The following is a 23,291-nucleotide window of genomic DNA, read 5'->3' on the forward strand; positions in this document are numbered from 1 at the left end:
CTACTACTCGCCCATTTTGCATGAGTACACATCCCATTCCTTTCAACGACGCGTCACTATATATCTCATATCCTCCGGGTCCTGATGGAATAGTCAACACCGGTGCCGTTGTCAATCTATGCTTCAATTCCTGAAAACTCCGCTCACATTTATCTGTCCAATCAAACCTCGTTTCCTTTTTCAACAAATGGGTCAACGGTGTTACTATTGCCGAAAATCCTTCCACAAAACGACGATAGTATCCAACCAAACCCAGAAAACTTCGAACCTTGGTTACCGTCGTTGGTCTTGGCCACTTCATCACAGCTTCGATCTTCGTTGGGTCAACTGAAATTCCTTCCCCCGAGATTACATGACCGAAAAAAGCTACTCGACTGAGCCAGAATTCGTACTTGCTAAACTTAGCATATAGCGCGTTCTCCCTTAAAGTCTGCAACACTCGATTTAAGTGAAATTCATGCTCCTCTAGGCTCTTCGAGTAAACCAATATATCGTCTATGAGCACAATCACAAACTGATCTAAAAATTCCTTAAACACCCAATTCATCATATCCATAAAGGCAGCGGGGGCGTTTGTCAATCCAAACGGCATTACAGTAAACTCATAATGTCCATACCTCATTCTGAATGCCGTCTTCGGGATATCCTCCATCCTAATCCTCAACTGATGATATCCAGTTCTCAAGTCAATTTTAGAGAACACCGAATCCCCTTGTAACTGATCAAATAAATCATCAATCCTCGGCAAGGGATACTTGTTTTTAATCGTCACCTGATTCAGCTGCCTATAATCAATACACAACCTCAATGATCCATCTTTCTTTCTCACGAATAACACCGGCGCTCCCCACGGAGACGCACTCGGACGAATAAATCCCTTATCCAACAATTCCTGCATCTGCACCTTTAACTCTTTTAACTCCGACAACGACATCCTATAAGGTGCTTTCGAAATTGGCTCGATCCCAGGTGCCAATTCGATTACAAATTCTACCGCCCTCGCTGGTGGCAGTCCCGGCAATTCCTGAGGGAACACATCGGGATACTCGCACACCACAGCTATATCCTCAAGCCTCAATTCTTCAATCGTTGAATCAACTACTGCCGCTAGGAACCCTTGGCATCCTTCACTCAACAACTTCGTCATTTCTAGCGACGAAATCCATGGAATCGAGGGTCCTCCTCGACTTCCCACAAATTTAAATTCCGGATGTCCAACAGGATTAAATTGGATCACCCTGCTATTGCAGTCCATTACGGCTCTCTGCTTAGACAGCCAATCCATGCCCACTATCACATCAAAATCATATATGTCTAGAACTGCTAAATCGATCATTTCCTCCCTATCCCCAATCACAATCTTACAGTTTGGACAACCCAACGAGACCAGCATCTTATCATTTAAGGGAGTTGTCACGCATAACACAACATCAAGCAATTGTAGTTCCAAACCAATTAACTCAACAAACTGTTTCGATACGAAAGAATGTGACGCCCCGGGGTCAAATAAAGCATACGCAGCATGGTTGCACAGAGAAATCGTACCTGTGACAACCCCTGGTGCGTTCTCAGCCTCTTGTCTGGCCATAGCATACACTCGTCCTTGCGCTTGAGGCCTATTCTGATTTGCTGTCTGGGCCACTCCAGCTTGATTCCCATTCCGAGGTGGCGACAATGCAGGCGGCCTATTCTGTCTGGGATTGGGGCAATTCCTTATGTGATGACCGAATCCCCCACATCCAAAACACGCTTCACCCCTGGTTGGACAAGGTCCACTTCCGTGTCTACCTCCACAAATTCTACACGGTCCATTAAAATTCCTGACTGGTTTTCCAATATTCCTTTTAACTGAAGGAGAAAGCGCCTATTATCCATCATCGGCCTCTTTCCCAGATTACGATTGTCCCTTCCCTGGACGAAATCTCGACCCAGAAGCGGTGGCCCTATCCATTTGATCTCGCTCGAGAATCTGGGCCCTATCAAATATTTTCTCATACGTCCTCAAATTTACCAATAACAACTGGCTGCGAATATCAGCCTTCAATCCATCCCGAAATCTTCGTGCCTTGTCATCGGGATGTTCCACCATTTTTGGCGCAAACTTAGATAACCTCGCAAATTCCGCCTCATACTGATCTATTGTCATCTGGCCCTGGCGGAGTCTCATAAATTCGGCTAACTTCCTTTCCCTGGCACTAGCCGAAAAATACTTCTCATAAAAGCTTTCAGTAAAAGCAGTCCAAATCCGGGCTGTACCTTCCAGAAAAACCCTATCTCTGGTGGCTTTCCACCAATCGTTCGCATTGTCCTGCAATTGATATACCGCCAGAGTTACCTTCTTATGATCATTGCACTCTAGCACCTCAAAAGCCTTCTCGAGCTCCTCTACCCATCGAGGTGCAGCCTCAAGATCACCTTTCCCAGAGAACTTAGGCGGTTTTAACTTTATAAACTGCTCTACCAGTTGATGCATCAGTCTATTTATAATCACATGCCCCTGCCCTTGGTTCTCATTATCATCTACAGCAACAGCGGCCACAACGGCCTCGGCAGCTTGGGCATTCACAGCAGCTCTTTCCTGAGTCTGCTGTCCTAACAGATTTCCGATCTGTTCTAAGGTTCTCATAACGGCTTCCATTCTAGGATCCTCAACAGGTCTAGCTTCCACTCTGGGTTCCGCTGCAGCTCCAGCATCGACCCCAAGATTTTCTATCGCTCCTGCACCCATTCCGAGGTCCTCTATAGCCCTAACTCGAGCACGACCTCGACCTCTTGTTCCCCTTCCAGTGCCCCTTCTTGGGACTCTTCCTACGCCTCTTCCTTCACTTCTCATTATCGCAATTCTACCACTCTCCTACCTGTTATAATTCCATTTAGGAATTAGCACTCTAGGCCTACTAGATTGATCTGATTACAAACAGTGAATTAGCACAATAATTCACTCAACAGGCAACCCCTCACTACCAATCACGAGATCACAATCACAAAGGTCCGAACACTTACCTCAGGTCCAGACGCACCTGCATTTCCATCATCACAACATACAATTCACCCAATCAATCATAACAAACAATCTGGAGGCACGTGTAGCTTATTCCGCCTTATAGCTCACTAAAGTCTCCCTAATTTCTACCCCAGAACCTCTGCTCCTTATCACTCCAAACTTCGACCAGTTTAGATCGAGCTGACCTTGCTTTGATACCAATTCAAATGGGGATGTCACGCCCCGAACCCTATCGAGCTCGCGACATCCGCCACTGGTCGATTTATGTGACATCCCAGGAATTATCGCCGACCTCAAATACAATCGTCAGAGATATAACGCACGACGGAAACCACAATTAACCCGAACAATATAAACTGGGGAAACGTCAGGGAGAATATACATTGACATTTTCATTAACAACCTTATACAACAGTCACAGCACTTACAACCACCGTAATTTACAGCCACCATAAACCTTTGCACACCGTATTGCAACCTACCGATATACAAAAAGATCGGTAACCTCCCATCCAGACCTCAAAAATGGTACTTTCCTAAATCTATGCTTCTGAACCCCCAACACTAGTCTCTACACCCCTTACTCGGCGTCCATTCAGAATCTGACTCATCATCACCGGAATCTGAACTCCCCTGATCCGCTTGCTCTTCTGAAGACTCCGCCTCCGCCTCAATCACAATCGGATGATCAATGTCACCCGACTCAGCTGGAACAACGTTCTGGTACTCCTCAGCTAGAATATCGAAGAAATTGATCTCAGGTATGTAATTGGGATCCATGTATTCCTCAAACGGGAGTATATACTCCGGGTCTCCTACAGGCTCTTCCGACTCCTCCGACTCGTCATCGAGCTCTACCTCGGGCTCCACCTCTTCTGGTTCCTCCTCCTCTGGTTCCTCTTCGGGGATTGGTTCTAAGTCTATGTCCATCGGGTCATCCTCAGCTTGCGATGCTTCAGGCTCAGGTTCATGCTCAGCCTCTGAAGATCCTTGTGCGGCGGGTGCTGAATGCATCCCAGATTGCGCTAAGCTAACCTCTGTACTGGTCAGCTCTCCATCAATCGGGAGTACGGCAGTCGGGTCCCAATCCCCAGCTAGATCAAACAGAACATCAAAGTCTCTAATGGGCCCAAACTCAGCCCCGTCCGCATCCCGGAAGAACCAGGCAGTATAAACGTGGGTCTCCCAAAGAGGTAATCTTACTTCGATGAAAACGGTCGTGGTATGCTTAATCCAGGTCATTCCATCACACATCAAAAACTCTGTAACTTCATTCTCGGTGTGCACTGGTACCCCAAAACGTTCTGGTGGCGATGGCGGTGGGTTCATGGCTCAGGTCGGGGTTCTGAAAATATTGGTGGAAACAACCATGGGAACACTTCTCAGCAAGTTCACCCCTAAACCCCACCTAGGCTATCACGTACCTCCAGACAATTTCACAAACACAATTACACACATACCATTATCACATAGCAGGCACATCAGTACAATCACCAGCATTCACAATTCTCATGTCATGCACTCATTCCGTTTTAATCATATCTCATCCACATTCCTCGCCAGTGACCCGTGTTACAGTACACGCCTCAGGTACACTGCGACCTCTTTCCACAACACTTTCGGCCCGCGTAAACGTACACGCCTCAGGCCATGTTTCTTGCCCGCGTAAACGTACACGGCTCAGGCTCAACACCTACCACCTACTACGCAACCCACGTTAAAGTACACGCCTCAGGCTGGTAGTCTTCCGGTAATACCGGGCATCGTCCCGCATAAACGTACACGCCTCAAGATGGCATAATTTCCATGAATTCATGTCATACCACATCCACTTTCTCACTCAGGCATATGCTCAACAAGCAATTACTACACACAACTGGCCAATCACACGTGGCCCGTGCACGCATCAATTACACACAACCCATGCTCACTCAGCATTTAGTATGGCCAATGTTAATAATTAAATCAGTCTAGCCCACACGTGCACCCAACAGGCATATTTCAATCGGGCAATTACACAACCATGCACTCAATTTCATCACAAAATTTCAGTCACAATTCAAACACACCATAAACGCACAATTCGCCATTTTTCTCCAACCAAATGGCGTCAAATCGATTTCGGTCCTTCACGAGACTTTCTCGCCATTACATGTCGGTTCTAAAAATCCAACTTGCGTCCCGATCGGCCCATCACAGCCCCATGAATAGTCTTCCACAGCTCACTGTTGTCCTTAAATTTCCCAATAAAAATTTCCAAATTCCACTATCAGGCCCGCCCATGGGTTTTATTCATAAATCAAACAAATTCCACATAGTATTAAACCCGGTTTCTCCCAAAAAATCATCCGTCGATACCCGAAGTCCTAAGTTGGGTTTAGAGCGCGACTTACCTAGCTCTAGACTCACGCGGCTAGAACGGGAAGCGGCGGCACTTAATCGGGAATGGCGGCGACGGTGTACGGCTCCCGGCGGGCGGTGACCGGCTTGGGCGACAACGGCGCGGCTTGGGCGGTGGCCGATTGGCTCACGGCCGAGATAGGGGAGAGGGAAACCGGGAGGGAGAGGGACGGCGTGGGGCTGGTGGTGGCGCGACGGCGAGGACGGCGCAGCACGGCGGCGGTCCGGCGAGCGCACGGACGGCGGTGAGGGTGCGGCGGCGACGGCGGGAGAGAGAGAGGGAGATCGGAGGGGCTCGCGGTGGGGGAGGAGAAAACCGAATGGGGGAGAGAGAGAGAGGAGAGAGAAAGGTTGATCTTGACTCAAATAGTGCATTTTAGACGAAAATGGCAAATGACGAAAATGCCCTTGTCTAATCTTTTTGATCCAACGGTCCAGATTCGATCTAATCTTGAAACCGATGGCCCAGATCGAATCTTGCCAAAAATATCCAAGGGCAATCTCGTAATTTCTCAAAAAGTCCAAGGGCAAATTTGTCTTTTCCAACTTTTAGGGCAAAATTACCAAAATGCCCTTGCCCCTTAAAACTAACCCTTTAGTAAATTCCAAGGGTAAAATGGTCAGTTTCTCTGTTTCTCGCCGAAATCGAACTTTTCTGAAAAATCCGAAGAAATCCATAGATGTACGTTCCAAGTACAACGTCGTCCAAAGGCCTTGCCGTGGTTTTCCGAATTTTCTGACGCTCGATTTGGTCTCTAATCAATATTCAAATTATATATTCATAACGTAACTCGAGTGTTTCTCAGACTAACGAGTGGCTTTTAGGAAATTCGCCTGTATGACCCGTGACTGATACTAAATCGAGTCACACACAATTTATTCGGACCGTAATGACTTCGGTTGTCATTAAAATCGCGAGGATCAATTGCTAGATCCGAGGGGCACGATCGTTTGGTATAAGTTCAGGATCATTCGTCAAGTCATTTCGCGGTCCAGCGACATCACCCGCGATCCACTACTATGACAGTGGCGAGCTGGCCCCTAACTATCCTTGGATCAGCCAATAGTGGCTCAAAATATCACCTCGACGATTTTATGGTCGAAAGTCCATTCACGATTGAATTATCTTTAGTGGTACGAATTTTAAATCCCTACTTAGCCTTTCCCTACTGGTTAGTATCCCAGGAATGATCAGTTCCCGGTGAGAACTAGCTACGAGCACATTAATAAAATAATTCATTTCATATATCCCAAATGAGCGAAATTTCGGAATGTCACAGTTGCCTTCGCCTAAGTAGCGAGACGATGCCTGGTTACGCCAGAAGACCGGCGGGGGTTCGGTGGCCCGAGGGGCCGTTAATAATCTGGACATTTATAATCGTGTGTTATGCATTGGGGCATGCAATGTGCTTGTGTTGTTGTTGAGCATGTCTGGATTAATAACCGTTTTATGCACGTTTACGTCATGTGGTTGTATTATGTGCTCAAGGAGCGAATTGTCATGTTATGGCGATATTCTAACGTGCAGGGCTCATGTATGTGCCGAGGCAAGGTAAGGGCGCCTGTGATTGTTATGACATGTTGGATGTCGGTATTGCATGTTTAGAATTGTTCGGAGGTACACTTTGGCCTAAGCGAGGCTTACGTAGTTGCTTATTGAGAAGTGTTCTCATGGTTGTATAACCAAATCATTTCAGACCCGTGACCGTGATTGATCCGGAGACGCTGCCAGGATACTACGGGAATTGAGGATAGGTTGAGTTACCCCATCTTTTGAGTGCCCCTTTTTGTAGAAGAGTTAAGCTTACCAATCACCCGATCCTTTTTGTTGTGCGTGGTTCGTAGATAGTGGCCTCGTAGAAGGCTTGCAAATGTATGTGTTGTAATCGATGATATGTTTATAAAAGTGTCTTGTTAATATGTATTCTTTGCCTCTCTACTATCCCGTTGTTTTTATGTTGTATGGAGTGTTCGTATTCGCTTCCGCGTGCGTTTAATTGCTAGTGTTTCGATTGGGTCGGCGATAAGTCCTGGGATGTCGCGTACATCACAACCACGAAGGGATGATTGCGCGCTCGTAGGGTTCAGGGCGTGACATAACATGTAACAACACATTTTCAGGCATAAAAGTCTATGCTTCTCTCTTTTTGGCTTTTGCTAAAAGATATTTTGATACGAACGGACTTCGAAATCATGAGTTACTACTTGCAACGTCTCGAACATGCGGGTCAACAACTTGATTTTATGAGCTATGACTATATCGTGCTAATGTGTGTTTACCAATAGGATTGTAGCATTGAATTTAGGATAGTGGATTGAGTAATGTGTGTGGTTTCTCTCTCTCTGTCTCCGGGGCAAAAGGGGCACTTTGCATCATCTCTGTTTAGAAATGCAAGTACACATCTCAATTCCCTATTTGCAAGACTCAAGTAACTAAAATACCTTCCTATATATGAAAGCCCATAAAAAAAAACATAATCTTAAACCACCCACTCAGCCAAACACTTAAACCAAGTTTTGCTACCGCCCTCCACCGCTGCTCGCCACCTCATTAGAGAGAGATGTGCATTCTAAACCTCATCCCACTAAGTGGGATCGGCTATATGAATCCTTTTTCTCAATTTCGTATCAAGTCCAAGAATAGCATTCTTTGGAAAGGCATGAAATCGGTTACTCTTGTACTTTCTAATTTAAGTGATCACCTTTATAACCGAGAGGTCCAAGGCAATTGCCAAACTGCTAAGTTCTTGTATCAAGTAATTAGTGAAAATCAAGATCATTCAATTTGTTTCAAGGTCCTACAGATTTTATGCCTTTGGAAAGAGTTGTGATTGCATGGGGATTTAGGAATCCCCCAATTGGCCAAGAAACAAAAGTGCCGGCAAGATGCCAAAATTGAGCTCAAAGCTCAGCATGTCTGATGCTAGCATGACAAGTTTATTGCAATCGCCAAACCATAACAATATCCTCAGCAACTTTTTCCTAAAAATTGTTGTGCTGAGCTTTTTGGGTCTCCAATTACAGCAAAACTCACCAGGTAGAGAAAATGCAGAAAACAATGGAAGAAAGCATGATTTCAACTGGCTTTATCGAGGCCCTAAAAATTTTTAACCGGTCTCGAACGATCTTTCCCACAGAATGAAACAGTTAGCTGATTCGCTCATGGAAGAGTGGAACCGAACTCATTCTCCTTAAATTCCTATTTCCCCTTTCGGTTCCTCTGTCGCCTCCTACATCCCCCACTTCGAATAAAGCCCTATCGCAACAAAATCTTAACCAAATATTTTTCATCGAAATTCATCAGTTCGCACAAGTGGCCATCAGGAATTATCTGCCACCAAAACTCGAATTTCAATCAAGCGACCACCCCCCCTTTTGCCTGGGAATTCCGATCGGCATTGCTCCGTGTGACCCAGGTTCCATTTAATTCCCATGTCTGACTTTTTGCACCATTTCTCTTCTTCAAGGGTGACGGTGGGCACGATTCGCACGTTTGCAATGTAACGCATTTGATTGCTCTCTTGTTGAAACCCATCATTGTGGGCCTCAGTTTCCCGAGAGGGAAGAGATGAGAGGAATAGAGAGGTGGGGAAGAGAACCAGAACATGCTCGCCGCGACCAAAGTTGCGCGGGATTGTGATTCTGAACAGCCGGGAGGAAGAAGTGAGTTCTCGAGTTTATGAGGTGATCTGTTTGAGAAAACTAAGAAACCGTCAAATTCTGGAATTCACCTTAAGCAAACCGACATGGATTTTGATGTAATTTTTTTAATTTTTTTTTAGCATGAAACTAAATAAGAGATTAAATTCTCTATAGCAGATATTTGTAACTTTTTTTTTTTGCGGGTAATGGGTCGCCTCCCCTTCTCTCCCTTTCCTACATGGCCAATGTCGGGTACATAACCAGATTGATGAAGTTTCATTAAAGTGCCCTAAAATTCTAAAAACCCGACAATTGAAATTGCCCTAATTGAGTGATATAAGAGGAAATTGATATTTTTCGATCTTATTACTTGTCAGCAATTTCGTGTTAACTTTAAAACGGAATATGAGTTCTTATAATATAAACTTCATTGAATTGTTTGATCTAAGATCTTAATCTTTTCCATTTTGATAAAAGTTATTTCTTGCATTGTAAAATGTATACATGTATATTTCCTTTGAAAATGAATTCACAAGTCAAAATCAGTTGTTGATATCAAGAAATCATATGTTGGTAGTAGCAAGTTAAGGGACAAGATCACGGGTTATTGTTAGCTTTTTCATTGTCATTACCCAAAATCTCGTAACGAGGGAGGAAAGTTCACAATGTCTGTCGCCTTCCTCCTCTGTTTTTGTCCTTGCTTTCCAACTAATTTTTTTATCCTTTTGAAGAAGAATGCAAGAGAGTAAAACTATATGAAATACAGTATGTGACATTCCGAATTTTGGCCCATTTTTGAGATTTATAAAACGTATAATTCGTCAGTGCGCTTATAATAAAATCTCGCCCGGAACTGATCACTCCTGGGTTTTTATTATTTTTAAAATTAGAGATTTCGCTAGAATCGCACTCGATCGAATTTGGCCGTTATTTAGAGCCCAAACTTTGGTGTCGAATTTCTCGGAGTTCCGGGACGAATTTAATTGGACGGTGTCGATATTATTGTGGCCAGCGTCGGTATTACCCGGAGTATGTGAAAAGTGGATTTTTGACCGGGTGCGGATTTGGACTGGTAGACCTCCCTCGTGGTGTGTTTCGGCATATTTTATTTTGGCCATTTTCCTATATTATTAATTAGGATTATAGGGGACCGTTAGATCGTTTTCGGGTTTGAACCGTGTCCGTTGGATCGCACTCGAGTGAGAGGTTTGACTTTGAGTCTCTCTCCCTCTCTCTCTCTCCTCCCTCTGCCGCGCTGAGCACGTCCCCTCCGCGCACGTTCACCCCCCTCCATCATCACGTCTGTTCTCTCTCTCTCTCTCTCTCTCTCTCTCTCTCTCTCTCTCTCTCTCTCTCTCTCTCTCTCCTTCTTTCCCTCTCTCTTTCCTCCTCTGCGCGCACGTCTTCCCCATGCAGCGTCCCCTCAACCCATGCCATGCAGACCAACCCCCCCTGACACACTTCTTCTCTCTCCTCCCTTCTCTCTTCCTTCTTCTCTTTTCCTCTTCTTTCTTTTCCTTGTTCTTCACGGCGTGCCGGGTTACGCTTCGCCCCGCTCCTGCTCGCCCATCCGACCGCCGCCCGAGCCCGCCTGACCGCCGCGCCGCCCGTCTTCCTCGCGCCGTCGCCGCACCGCCCGCGTCGCCCGGAAGCCCCGCCCCGACGCCGCCTCCCTTCCTTCCCCAAGCGCGAGCTCGGCTCGCCGCCTGCCGTCTCGGCCCGTCGTTGCCCGGCCCGCCGCCTTGCTCCGCTCTGCGCCGTCCGGCTCGCCGCCGCGGAGCTCCCGCCCGTCGCCTTCGCCGCTCGTTTGTTCGCGCACCCGGGAGCTCGCCGATCGAGCTCGTCCGTTCCTGTGCCGTCCACCGCCGGCTGCGAGTCGCCGCCGCGCGTCGCCCGGCCCGTCCCGTCGTTCTTTGCTCGCTGGCCGGCTCCTCCATCGCTACCTCGCCCGGCCAGCTCACCGCCGGTCCGCCATCTCTCCCCTCGCCCCGATCCTCTCTCCTCACCCTCACCCCCCGGCTCACTCTCTCTTTCTCCTGTTCCGCTCAGCCTCGCCGCCGCTGTCGCCGCCGCTGCCGCCGTCGCCGCCGGTCGCCGCCCGACCACCCAGCCCAGCCGTAGCCGGCTCGTCGCCCACGCGACCAAGCCGCACGCCCGTCGCCGTGCCCGTTCCCGCCCCGTGCCCGTGCTTGTGCCCGTGGCCGAGGGCCGTGCCCATGGCCGAGCGCCGTGGCCGAGCTCGCCGGCGCCGTGCCCGTCCGACCAGGCGCGTCGCCCTTCCGTTCGCCCGTGCGCCCTTGGCACGCCCGCACGGCCATCACGCCGCGCTGTGCACGCCGATCGGCCATTGTGCCCGCATTGGCCGACCACCGCGCTGTTGGCCCGCGCCCGCGCCTGGGTTCGATCTGTTCACCCGGGCCATTTTGGGCCCGAGCCGACTTTTCCCGGGCCAAACTTAGGTAAGTGACTTCCTAAACCTTACCTAGTACTTTGGGTATTTTTAGACTTGTTTAGGGTGAAATTTAGTACCGGCTTAGGACTTTAATTAGGCGTGGGCTAATTAGACTGATTGTGCTTAATTGATGAATTATTGTGGCGATAATTGTGTGGCTGATTTAGTGATTGACTGAGATAATTATGCCTGACTGAATTGTCGTGGCGTTTGTGGGTGAATTGGATTATTTGAATGTGCCGACATGAATGTCGGGTCGGTGGACCGACGTGGGGAGTGTGAATTAAATTGGTTGTTAGAGTGTGTCAGATTGACATTTGTGTGAGCTTGGTAATTTGATTGTGAAATGTACGACGTGTTAGATGACAGATTGTGTGGTGGTGCATGTGCATGAGAGAAATGTCCTGAGGCGTGGTTACACGGGACTGAGCCCGGCTTGATCTGAGGGCTGCCAACCTGAGGCGTGGTTACACGGGTGTGGCTAGAAAGGCAAGTGATGACCTGAGGCATGGTTACGCGGGTCGAGAGAAATGTCCTGAGGCGTGGTTACGCGGGACTGAGCCCGGCTTGATCTGAGGGCTGCCAACCTGAGGCGTGGTTACGCGGGTGTGGCTAGAAAGGCAAGTGATGACCTGAGGCGTGGTTACGCGGGTCGAGAGAAATGTCCTGAGGCGTGGTTACGCGGGACTGAGCCCAGCTTGATCTGAGGGCTGACCTGAGGCGTGTTGACGCGGATTGTGTGAAAGGACTTGGGAGGTCATGGAAAGTTGCTCGGCCACGCATGCGAATTGAGTGTGATTGAATTGACTGGTTGAATTAGTTGGAGTGATTGAGTGAAAGCGTGGTTGGTGTTTGAGCGATTTGTGATGTGTTATTTAATTACTATTATTGCCTTATCACGTGACGACTAACGTGTAGAGTTGGCATGGACTTGATGGCGAGGTAAGTACAATGATGCGAATATTATATGTTGTGGGGTAGATTGCATGTACGACTTGTCTGGGTACGCTTTGGCCTACGTGGGGTTTAGGGGGTTGCTTATTGAGACTCGTTCTCACGGTTATTATATAACCATTTCAGATCCGCGACCGTAATCGATTCGGAGACGCCGCCAGAGCACCACAGGGATTGAAGAATAGATCATTTACCCTGTCTTTTGAGTACCTTTTGTAGAGGAGATAAGCTTGTCAACCACCGCCCCCTTTTGAAAACTGTGGTTCTAAATTGGTAGCCCGAGTTATCGTTTTGTATAGTGACTACTTTATGATGGTATGCAATTATTGTTTCGTACTATCCCTTTGTCATTGTTTATTGTCTGGGTTAATTAGTTTCGCTTCCGCTTGCCTTTATTGTTGGGTGTTTCGTTTGGGTCGGCGACGCGTCCTGGGACGTCGCGTTCAATGATCGACCATCGAGGGATGACCGCGCGCTCGTAGGATGCGGGGCGTGACACAGTAACACAACATTAACCTAAGAGCGGCAAGAAGACAATCTCAAAAGTAATTAGTATCGAGTTGAACTAGCTCAAGTCACACCAAACATAATACTAGGTTGTAGGCAAATACAAAAAGCTTTTCCAATCAAACTGTGCATGGTTCTCTAAACATTATTGCTATCTCTAAAAGGAAAACTAGCTGAAATTACCGGAGCGCTTGATGAAGTTGAGAATATTTCTAGTTCCATCTCGACTATGTCATTGTTAACTGACTCATCCGGCGGGTAAATAAGTGGTTTTGGAGGCATTTGAAGTTTACCAATATCTCCTTCAAGCATTTCTTGGACTTTGCTCATTGGAGGTCGACACCAAAGTGCAACTATTATCATCTTTTTGATCACCTTCCTTTCCTCTTCCACAACTTCTTCCATTTCAACACTTGTACCTTCACTGACTTGGTCGTATACCTACAATGGAAAATAAATTTGGCTTGAGTGTTCTGCATTTGCATTTATATTCTTCCTTCTACCTGCAATTCCATGAGCAACATCCAAAAGCAGTATACATCCGCTTTATAAGATACACCACCAATGTTTTTGTAAAACAACTCAGGTGCAATATATCCCAAGGTTCCCCTTGCAGTAGTCAATGAAACTGTGCTAAGATCCATGGGATAAAGTTTTGCGAGTCCAAAGTCAGAAACTTTCGGAGTGAAATTCTTGTCCAAAAGAATGTTATGAGACTTGATATCAAAGTGTAGTATTTGCATGTCACACCCCGATATAAGTATTCGATCCCCCTTGCCACCCCAAGTGCGATCTCATATATTTTCTCGTATTCAAGAAACTTACCACCTTCTTCACTAAAAAATGTGCTTATCCAAAGATCCATTTGATATGAGATCATACACGAGAGCTTGTTTCGAGCCTTCGAAGCAAAAACCAATGAGTTGCACAGCATTAACATGCTGAATTCTTCCAATAGTAACCACTTCACTAATAAAATCTTGGCCATGGGCCTTTGACTTCTTCAAAATCTTGATGGCCGCTTCGTTGCCGCTTCTGAGCATTCCTTTGTACACGGAACCATACCCCCCTTCACCTAGTTTGTACTTAAATTTTTTGGTGATCTTTTTTATATTCGAGTAAGAGTATCTTATGGGCAAAAAGTTATTATGAGCTTGCAAAAATTCTTCAATGTTTTTGTCCATTGCTAAGTGCCTTCTTTTATATTTGTAGATTAGAAATATCGCAACAAATGGTACCCCGATTACGAATTTTGCTACACAAAAATGTACTGAAGAAAATTTTGATAGGTTAAAATAAGTTTCTTGTGTATTCATGTTAGGAACAAATCATTGCGGCTTACCTGGTATTACAAGAAAATCCAAAGCTGTCCAAATTGCAATATCATCTAGGACACCTGTGGAAGGAATGAATGGTGTGAAAAGGGGTTGAAGGAAAAGAAGTACGGAAAACAAAACTCACGAGAGAAGAGAGTAATAGCAAGCTACTTTGTACAAGTTGAATTTTATCCAAAAAAAAAAAAAGAGAAGTGGGATGCGTGCATTTGCATATAGATGGATATAAGAAGCTTCATTTCACTTAGATGATAGGCAACACAAAAAGCTCCTTCTGCATTGTTCGTGGTCAACAAATATAGAGAATTTAATTAATAATTTTGTTCCTCCTACCGATACACGACTACAGTTCTTTAAGGAATGTTTATGAGTGTCTCTTGAATTATTAGTTAAGTGACTAATTAAAGAACTAATTAAGTAAATAAGAAAATGTAAATTCTATGCCAACAAAAAACAAGTCACGTGGGTGCTGGCTCAATAATCCTTTTTCCTTTTTAGCGTGGGAGCTGTAGCCCTTTCGTGGAAAGAAGTAATCTAGGCAAATGGAAAGGAGATATAATCTAGGCACATGGAAATGTGCAACTAATGTGGGTCTGTTGGGGGTTGGCTTCTACCGTCACTTTTTCATTTTTTTCTTTTGCGAATTTTGAATCCTGCAACTCCTTCATCAATCGATATTAATAAGTAATGCTAACCTCGTGAAACCTTTCAAATACACAACTTTAACGTACACTATCATGTATATTTCGTCATAATTTTCTTGGAAATTAGATATCCTTTCATCTTCTAGTTTTGAAGAGAAAGTAGCGAGTGAAAGTGTGTAGAGAATCATGCAAAATTACTGTAAAATTTCATTGCCAACCGATGATTACCGCCGAAGTAGACTTGGGATCCGCAAACCTGACCTCCGTAGATGCTATACAAATTAAATCTACCGGAATGAAAGTAGTAATCGTGCATAAAGAACCTATAGAAATCAAAGTAGCAAAAAAAGTTTTTCTTTGGATAAAGTCGACCAAAGTAGCGAGCAAATTCATTGGCCACGATTTTATGGATTAGCTCGTAGTTGTAGAAGCTAATATTAACCTGCTTGGAAGGCCCATAATCGGGCAATACTCACGTCCACCTACTAATGGTGCAAAAATCCCTAACATTTGATGCAGTGGGATCGAGCAGAGCATACAAGTTCAAATTAGATGACGTATTGGAAGAGTACGACCCCTTAATGCATGGACTCGTAGTGATGTAAAATGAAGAATCAATCAGCTTTGAGCAGTTCACAATGACCAACATAGCTTCTTCATCTAAGAAGTATAAGTTGCTGGGATCGATACTTAAGTCATAGATTCGTCATGAATAACGGGAGAGAGACGAGCAATTATCCTTTCGCAACCCATCGTCGACCAATATGATTTGTTGGGTGGAATAATTAATAGACTGCACATAGAATCGGTCATCAAGCAAATACATAATGATGAGATTAATTTCACAAATCAGCTCTTTTTTTGGGTTACCGCATCCCTTTGGATCATTCTCCAATCGAAATGGGTGACTTATATTGCGAATATCACCGCAGGATGAAACGATGCACCATGGATTACTCGACTTAGCATTGCTAGTCATCGCTTGCAATAGAACAAGGACGAGTAGCAACACTGGATAGACATTCATGGAGCTGAGAGCAGTAATCATGTCTCTGTTCATCTCTGGTCGAAGGAGAAATTGGTAGAGAATTGCTTGGTGCGTGTGGAAGAGAGGCAAAATATAAAAAGACGGAAAAAGGTGGGACGATCCTTGTTTGATGGAGAGACTGTGGAGTCGCCTTGTACTATAGAGAAGCCCAAGTCAGTCAAGGGAACAAATGCATGGAAGTCAAGAAATTAAAGGAGGTGGACCCAAACTTAATGACCTCCATATACACCGCCATCTACGAAATTTACACCCATTGAAATTTCAAAAGTTTCTTCCACTCTCTCCCTCTTTCCCCATCACTTCCTTCTGATACGCCATCTTCCTTCTTGTTTTCTTCTTCGTTTTTTTCGTCCTCCCATCTTCTCCATCTTCTTTCTCCGCCCCACGAGTCCTGGTCATAGGAAAATTGATATCTGGTTTTGAGGAACAATATCAAAAATTAAAACTAGCTTGCCTCCAAACTTCTTCCTCTTCTCCGTCATCCTTGATTTCTGTGCAATTGTAGGCGCTTTATCACTAGATATGTACCTCATGTTTGTTAAGTTAAGCTACAAACTTCATACCTAATCCATTACATACATGTTCGAATCATTTCACGGAATAAATAGCTAAAAGAAAAGTATCGTATATGGCTAATATATGTTTCACAACATCATCATTGATTTAGCTATGAACGAATACATATTTTGTTGCACAAATCTGAAAAAAAATCCATATCTGAAGTTAAAATGTATAAATTTGCAATGGTTTATGTGCATAGTGATTACATAATTAGAGTGTATATTAGTCATTGATAAGTTTAAGAAAATACGAGTTCAATTTTAACTTTTGTTCTTGATTTTCTTATAAGAACCTAAGTAAGTACTGGGACAAGGGAACACTTTTTTCTTGATGACTCTTAGTTATAATTATTTTGAATTTAAAAATTTATCTTTTAGCTAGAACGTTTCCTTTAGAATATTCAATTAATTAAGGTTGGCTTCATTCATATTTATTTTATAAAAAAAAAGACATACCTAAACAACCTATATTTTGCGTACGAGGCATATATATAGAGTTAATTAAAAATCACAATTTCTTAGATGAAAATTACTTCTTTGCCCATTGAATACAACATTTTGCAATTTGCCTTAAGCAAATTTATATGGATTTATGCCTTGTACGCAAATTTAAAAAAAAAAAAATTGAGCATGAAACTAAAGATGAGATTAATTTCTAATACTAGAGATCCTTCTAATACACAATTTTCTTCTTCGTTTTTTCCTCCTCACTTCTTCGTCTCCACCTTCTTTGAATTTTTTCTGTTCCATCGTATACGTACTCCATATTTGCTAAATTAAGTCACAAACTTTAGACATTATTCAATTTGTTACACAGTCGAGTCATCTCATGAAATAATAATCGATATAAGAAAAGTATCTCATATTACAGTGTTATATTGCATGATGCCATCGTCGACCTAGCCATGAATGAGTACGTGTCTTGTGAGCAAATATGAAAAAATTCTTAGCGGAAGTTAAAATGTATAGATTTGTAATAGTTTATGTGCATAGTAGTTACGTAAAATTATCCTCTCCTGTACTCCGCTTAAAAGCAAAATCATATCCATAGTTGTATATGCACATGACAAGAATAGCTATACTTGCTTATGGAGTTGTTAGTATGCTGAAAGCATACGATCAAAACATGCCCATGTCATCATGGTTGAAAATGCAAGATTCCTTAATAACCAATGCGTTTTCGTCTATCACAGCCCATTAATACTCACTCATTTTAGATTATTTAGACGATATGTCCGAGGAGTATGCTCTGCGATATATAAAGGAGAAAGTAACAGGTAAATAGCACATCACAAATATCACTGATTTACCAAAAACATGATAACCCCAATAACTGAAGTTAGAGTTCGTCGATGAAGAACTAGGGAGGAACGAGCAGTTACCTTTTTGCAATCCCACGTCAAACACAAGGATATCGCCAAAATTGACAATGTCATTATTTCTATAGATGGATTTGACAATGTATTTAGGATTTTTCTCACACACTAGCTCATTGAATCACCCTAGCATTTCCGATCACTCTTCAATCTAAAGGGATAGCTTATCTTGTGAACTTCGCTGCAAGAGAAGCAGAATAGGGCCGTTCATTCTACGAATTACATGTCTCTATTAGCACAACAAGAAAGACCAATGACATGAGGTACACTAGTGTGGAATTGAGAGGAAAAACCATGTCCCTCTCAGCTTATGAGCAATGGAAATTTGGGGCTTGATATGTGGTAGAGGATCAACAAGGATAAGATGTATATGTAATAATGGCAATTGACAGAGATTTTGAATATGAAGACTTGGGGTTGTCCATTGAAAAGTCCATGTCAACCAATAAAACAAGGTCAATCAAGTGGAGAATGCTACAGAGGTAGTGAGTAGAACCCAACATCATCACCATTTCGTTCTAGCAAGAAAACATCACAATTGACAACTCATATATTTAGCCATCCAACGATATCATTTCATATTTTTGTAGATTTTTCTTAGATAATAAGTTATTTCAAATTTCCAGAGATATTTATGCTGTCATTGAATTTTCTATTTTCTAATATCACAAAAAAGCCGTCTTAAGATTCGATTGCAGACTTTGAATCAAAGTGAGTCCGTGTGAGTTAAGAATCGAATGCATCCTATAATTTAAGGATTGCATAAATTTAGTTCAAAGGAAAAAAATGTTAAGAACCCAAAAGAATTATCCACTGTATTCTATATTTATTGAAGAAAATTCTCCATAAGTCGTTCGAGTAAAATATTGGAACTTTATATTTCCCTCACTATCTTTGAAGAGAATCTTATAGCGTGTTCAAAACATGCCCGTGATCATGGGTGACGATGCAAGATTCCTTAATAACCAATGCGTTTTCATCTGTCACAGCCCACGAATACCCACTCATTTTAGATTATTTTAGATGATATGTCTGAGGAGTATGCTCTGCAATATATAAAGGAGAAAGCAATAGGTAAATAGCACATCACAAAAATCATTGTTTTACCAAAAACATGGTAACCCTAATAACTGAAGTTAAAGTTCATCGATGAATAACTAAGGAGGAACGAGCACTTACCCTTTTGCAATCCCACATCAAACACAAGGACATCGTCATAATTGAAATTGTCATTATTTCTATAGATGGATTTGACGATGTATTTAGGATTTTTCTCACACGTTAGCTTGTGGAATCACCATAGTCTTTCGGGTCACTCTTCAATCAAAAGGAATAGCTTGTCTTGTGAACTTCGCCGCAAGAGAAGCAAAATTGGGTTGTTCATTCTAGGCATTACATGTCCCTAGTAGCACAACAAGAAAGACCAATGACACGAGATATACTAGTGATGAATTGAGAGGAAAAATCATGTCCCTCTCAGCCTGTGAGCAATGAAAATTTGGGGCTTGGTATGTGGTGGAGGATCAACAAGGATAAGATGTACATGTAATAATGGCAAAGGAGAGAGACTTTGAATATTGAGACTTGGGGTTGTCTATTGAAAAGTCCATGTTAACCAATAAAACAAAGTCAGTCAAGTCAAGAATGTTACGGAGGTAGTGAGTAGAACCCAACATCATCACCATTTTTTTCTAGCAGGAAAACATCACAATTGCCAACACATATATTTAGCCGTCCAACTGTATCAGTTCATATTTTTGGAGATTTTTTTTAGATAAGTAAGTTATTTCAAATTCCCGAAGATATTTATGCTGTTATTTAGTTTTCTATTTTCTAATATCGCAAGAAAGCCGTCTTAAGATTCGATTGTAGACTTTGAATCAAAGTGAATCCGTGTGAGTTAAAAATCAAATGCATCCAATAATTAAGGATTGCATAAATTCAGTTCAAAGGAAAAAAATGTTAAGAAACCGAAAGAATTATCCACTGTATTCTATTTTTACTGAAGAAAATCCTCCATATGTCGTTAGAGTAAAATATTGGAACTTTATAGTTCCGTCATTATCTTTGAAGAGAATCTTATAGCGTGTTCAACAGTTTGGCTTTTTTAGAAGACTTCAAAGTCACCAATAACAACAGGTGCAGGGGCTCATCGGGAATACATACTGCTTCGATTTTGAAGACTGCAAATCCCTCGCAGATTTTAATATATGAAAGAAAAATCCTCCAACAAAGAGGCCATTTCCATTTCGAGGAAGCCAGCAAAGTTTTTCTGATTAGTGAGCCTGTGACCAGATCACAAGAGTCCACCACCCCACAAAGGTCGTACGCGGTCTTCATTTTCCAAATTTCTAATATTATTCTTTGTTCACCCTACCCGAAAGAAAGTCATGCATCTCTCACCTCTAGCATGAGAAAAAATCAACAAGACAATCAAGTAGTGGATGAACTACCTGAAAACACAGTTTCAAATTTTCGGCCAATAGTCGTTTCTGATTGTTGAACTCCATCGTCCAAATGGCTTCTTCATCGAAACCTGAAAAGATTTATGACGTCTTCTTGAGTTTTAGTGGTGCGGACGTGCGTAAGAACTTCCTTGGGCATCTCTACAAAGCTTTAGATCAGAATGGAATATACACTTTTCGTGATAGCGAGGAATTGAGAAAAGGAGACCAAATATCGGCGGCGCTTATGAAGGCCATCGAAGAATCATGCATCGCAATCATCATTTTCTCCAAGGACTATGCTTCCTCATGGTGGTGCTTGGAAGAGGTGGCAAAGATTATGGAATGCAAGGAGCAAAAGAACCTCGCCGTTCTACCAGTGTTTTATAAAGTGGACCCAAGAGAAGTGAGAGGGGGCAAAAAGAGTTATCGGAGAGCTCTGGCTAAGCACGAGTCCAAGTTCGGAAAGGATTCGGAGAAAGTGAAAAGATGGAAGAAAGCTCTTTCCGATGCTGGCAAATTGTCCGGGTGGCATTTGAATGATGGGTAAGTAGAGTGGAGTCCATATTTTCTATAAGAAAAGTAATCTTTACAAGCAAGTATACATATTGTTTTTCAAAAAATAAAGATAAATAAATAAATTGACGCACACATGCTTGTAAGTATATGTATAGATGCTTCATCTTATGATTCCTGAAAATTCTTAGGTCGCTTAGTTAGAAATTTCATGGTGAGTCTAAGTGTAGTTAAGAAAGATAAATAAAATTTGGCAAAAGATAAGAAAAATAAAATTGGCAAGTAACTCAAATGAGAATTGTTAACTTAAAACTAGTTGGTAACAAAATCGAAGAAAAATTGGTCAATCACTCTAATTAAGGTTGACAATTTCAAAAATGAGTTTGTAAGTAACTCAAATAAGAGCTGTTAACCTAATAGAAACGTTGGCAAATTAAAAGAACAAGTGAATATTGATAAGTAACTGCAGCAAGAGTTGGTAATTCAAAACTAATAGGTAATTATTTAATATTATCAAAGATGGTAAGTCACTCTAATTTGTGTTAGTAATTTCAAATCAAAGTTAGTAAATTTGGGGCCGTAAGTTATGCAAATCAAATTTGGTAAGTTAGTACGAAATGGGTAATGTGCAATTTATAAAAAGTTGTTGGTGATTTCATAAGACTGTTGGTAGGTTATTAATAAGTAATGTGAAAGAAAAAATCGTCGATCTTTTTTTTTCCGACATTTTTTTGACACTTGCCAATATTTATCATAATTCACCAGCATGAAAAGAAACCTATCTTTGGGCATCGAATAATAGAATTCTGCTTTTAGCCTTTGGTAAGCCCTGTTTCATTCGGGTAAGGTCTATAGCTCTTTCTTTTGGATCCTTGTTGCCCTCTTCGAAGTGGGCTATTGAGGTCTTCGCGTTTCATTTTGGTAAATTGAGTTCTATAGATTTTTTATTTTTGTCAACCAAGTCCCAAACTCGTTACAAGTGGCACTGCAAAGTTCGAAAAATCACACATGGCTATCCATAGAATAGACACGTGGCTTTTCCAATAATAGAAAATTGACACTGGGACTTTATCGGCTGAAAAATTTACTGTCACGCCCCGCACTCCTCGGCGCGCCACATCCCTCGCCAAGGTCGATTCGTGTGCGACGTCCCAGGACGCGTCGCCGACCCAACACCCAACACAGAGATTTAAAGCACATGCGGAAGTAATTAAAACCACCCGTACATTAAAATACACCTGACCAAGGATAGCCATACAACAACCAGCACGGATAAATATACCCTTGCTTTGACATCGGGAAACATATACAATATTCATATACAGCCCACACTCAAAAATCAAAAGCGGGTACGTGGCTCGGCGATCAAACACTATATCTAGCCGGGGCTCCTCCCAAAACGTTTCAATACGCCTGCCATCCTCAGGGCCGGGGGTCTGAAAAATTGGTTTTCAACAACAGTGAGAATAAATCTCAGCGAGTAATTCCCTAAACCTAAATTAGGCTAAAGTGCACCTCCTGACGAGTACTAAATCAACACTCCAAGCAAATCATAATTGACTTAGGCCCTCGGGCCCAAATCCAACACTCACCTTGCCTTACAGGTTAGGCACTTACAATTCAAGCATAAAACATAGGATCTAGTCGCAGCACATGTACACATCATTTGGTCACAACGCATGTCATGCTTATGCTCCTGCTCATACGCGTGCTCACGCCTCATCAATGCATTTTCGCACGCTTGCACTCTAGCATACTTGCCATTTATCAATTTCTCCTCCGACCCGCGTTAAACGCATCAGGTCCGACCCGCGTAAAACGCATCAGGTCCATCACTATCCAACACTTCCTGGCCCGCGTAAACGCATCAGGCCCAGTGTCTCTAGCCCGCGTAAACGCATCAGGCGCAACACCGATCTCCATATACGGACCGAACCCGCGTAAACGCATCAGGTTGGCCGTCTTCCGGCAATCCGGGCATCGTCCCGCGTTAAACGCCTCAGGACGGGTTCACTACCCCGCGTAAAACGCATCAGGGTTTATTATGATCACACATTCACAAGCACCAATTTTCATCTGAACCCCGCGTTAAACGCATCAGGGCATTTTAGGTGATCACAATGCACATGTCACTCGAGCACACTTGTAAATGCACATGCCGTGCCAATGCTCGTGATGCAAACTCATGGCTATAACGTTCACATATGGGCATTCACTTGCACCGCACCACTTACTCAAATCACGATGCAATCATGCGCATTTGCAACACGCATATTCAATTTCATAAATCAACATGCTCAATCAGACAATCAATTCAAATCAGCCATGACATCAACTTGACACACAATCCTTGCACAATCCACACAACCGGGATAACAAGAACCCTCGCATTCGAGGCCCGCCAAGCTAT

At 43.2% G+C, this 23,291-nt stretch overlaps 1 protein-coding gene and 1 pseudogene across 2 annotated transcripts in view; one reads left to right on the top strand and one right to left on the bottom strand.

Annotated features, from left to right (window-relative positions):
• Nucleotides 1-13,578: 13,578 nt before the first annotated feature.
• Nucleotides 13,579-16,384, bottom strand: LOC115665919 (LEAF RUST 10 DISEASE-RESISTANCE LOCUS RECEPTOR-LIKE PROTEIN KINASE-like 2.7; annotated as a pseudogene).
• Nucleotides 16,385-20,248: 3,864 nt separating this feature from the next.
• Nucleotides 20,249-23,291, top strand: part of LOC115667269 (disease resistance protein Roq1-like) — a 110,002-nt gene continuing 106,959 nt past the window's right edge. For both annotated transcript variants that reach the window (XM_056302545.1, XM_056302546.1), the window contains exon 1: nt 20,249-20,911. In XM_056302545.1, coding sequence (XP_056158520.1) covers nt 20,439-20,911 — 473 coding nt within the window. In that variant the 5' untranslated portion in view covers nt 20,249-20,438. The remainder of the gene's footprint in view (nt 20,912-23,291) is intronic.

Source organism: Syzygium oleosum, unplaced genomic scaffold, assembly GCF_021117445.2.
Source record: "Syzygium oleosum isolate NSW1041296 unplaced genomic scaffold, Sole_v2.1 Sole_v2.24, whole genome shotgun sequence".
In the NCBI taxonomy this organism is placed as follows: Eukaryota; Viridiplantae; Streptophyta; class Magnoliopsida; order Myrtales; family Myrtaceae; genus Syzygium; species Syzygium oleosum.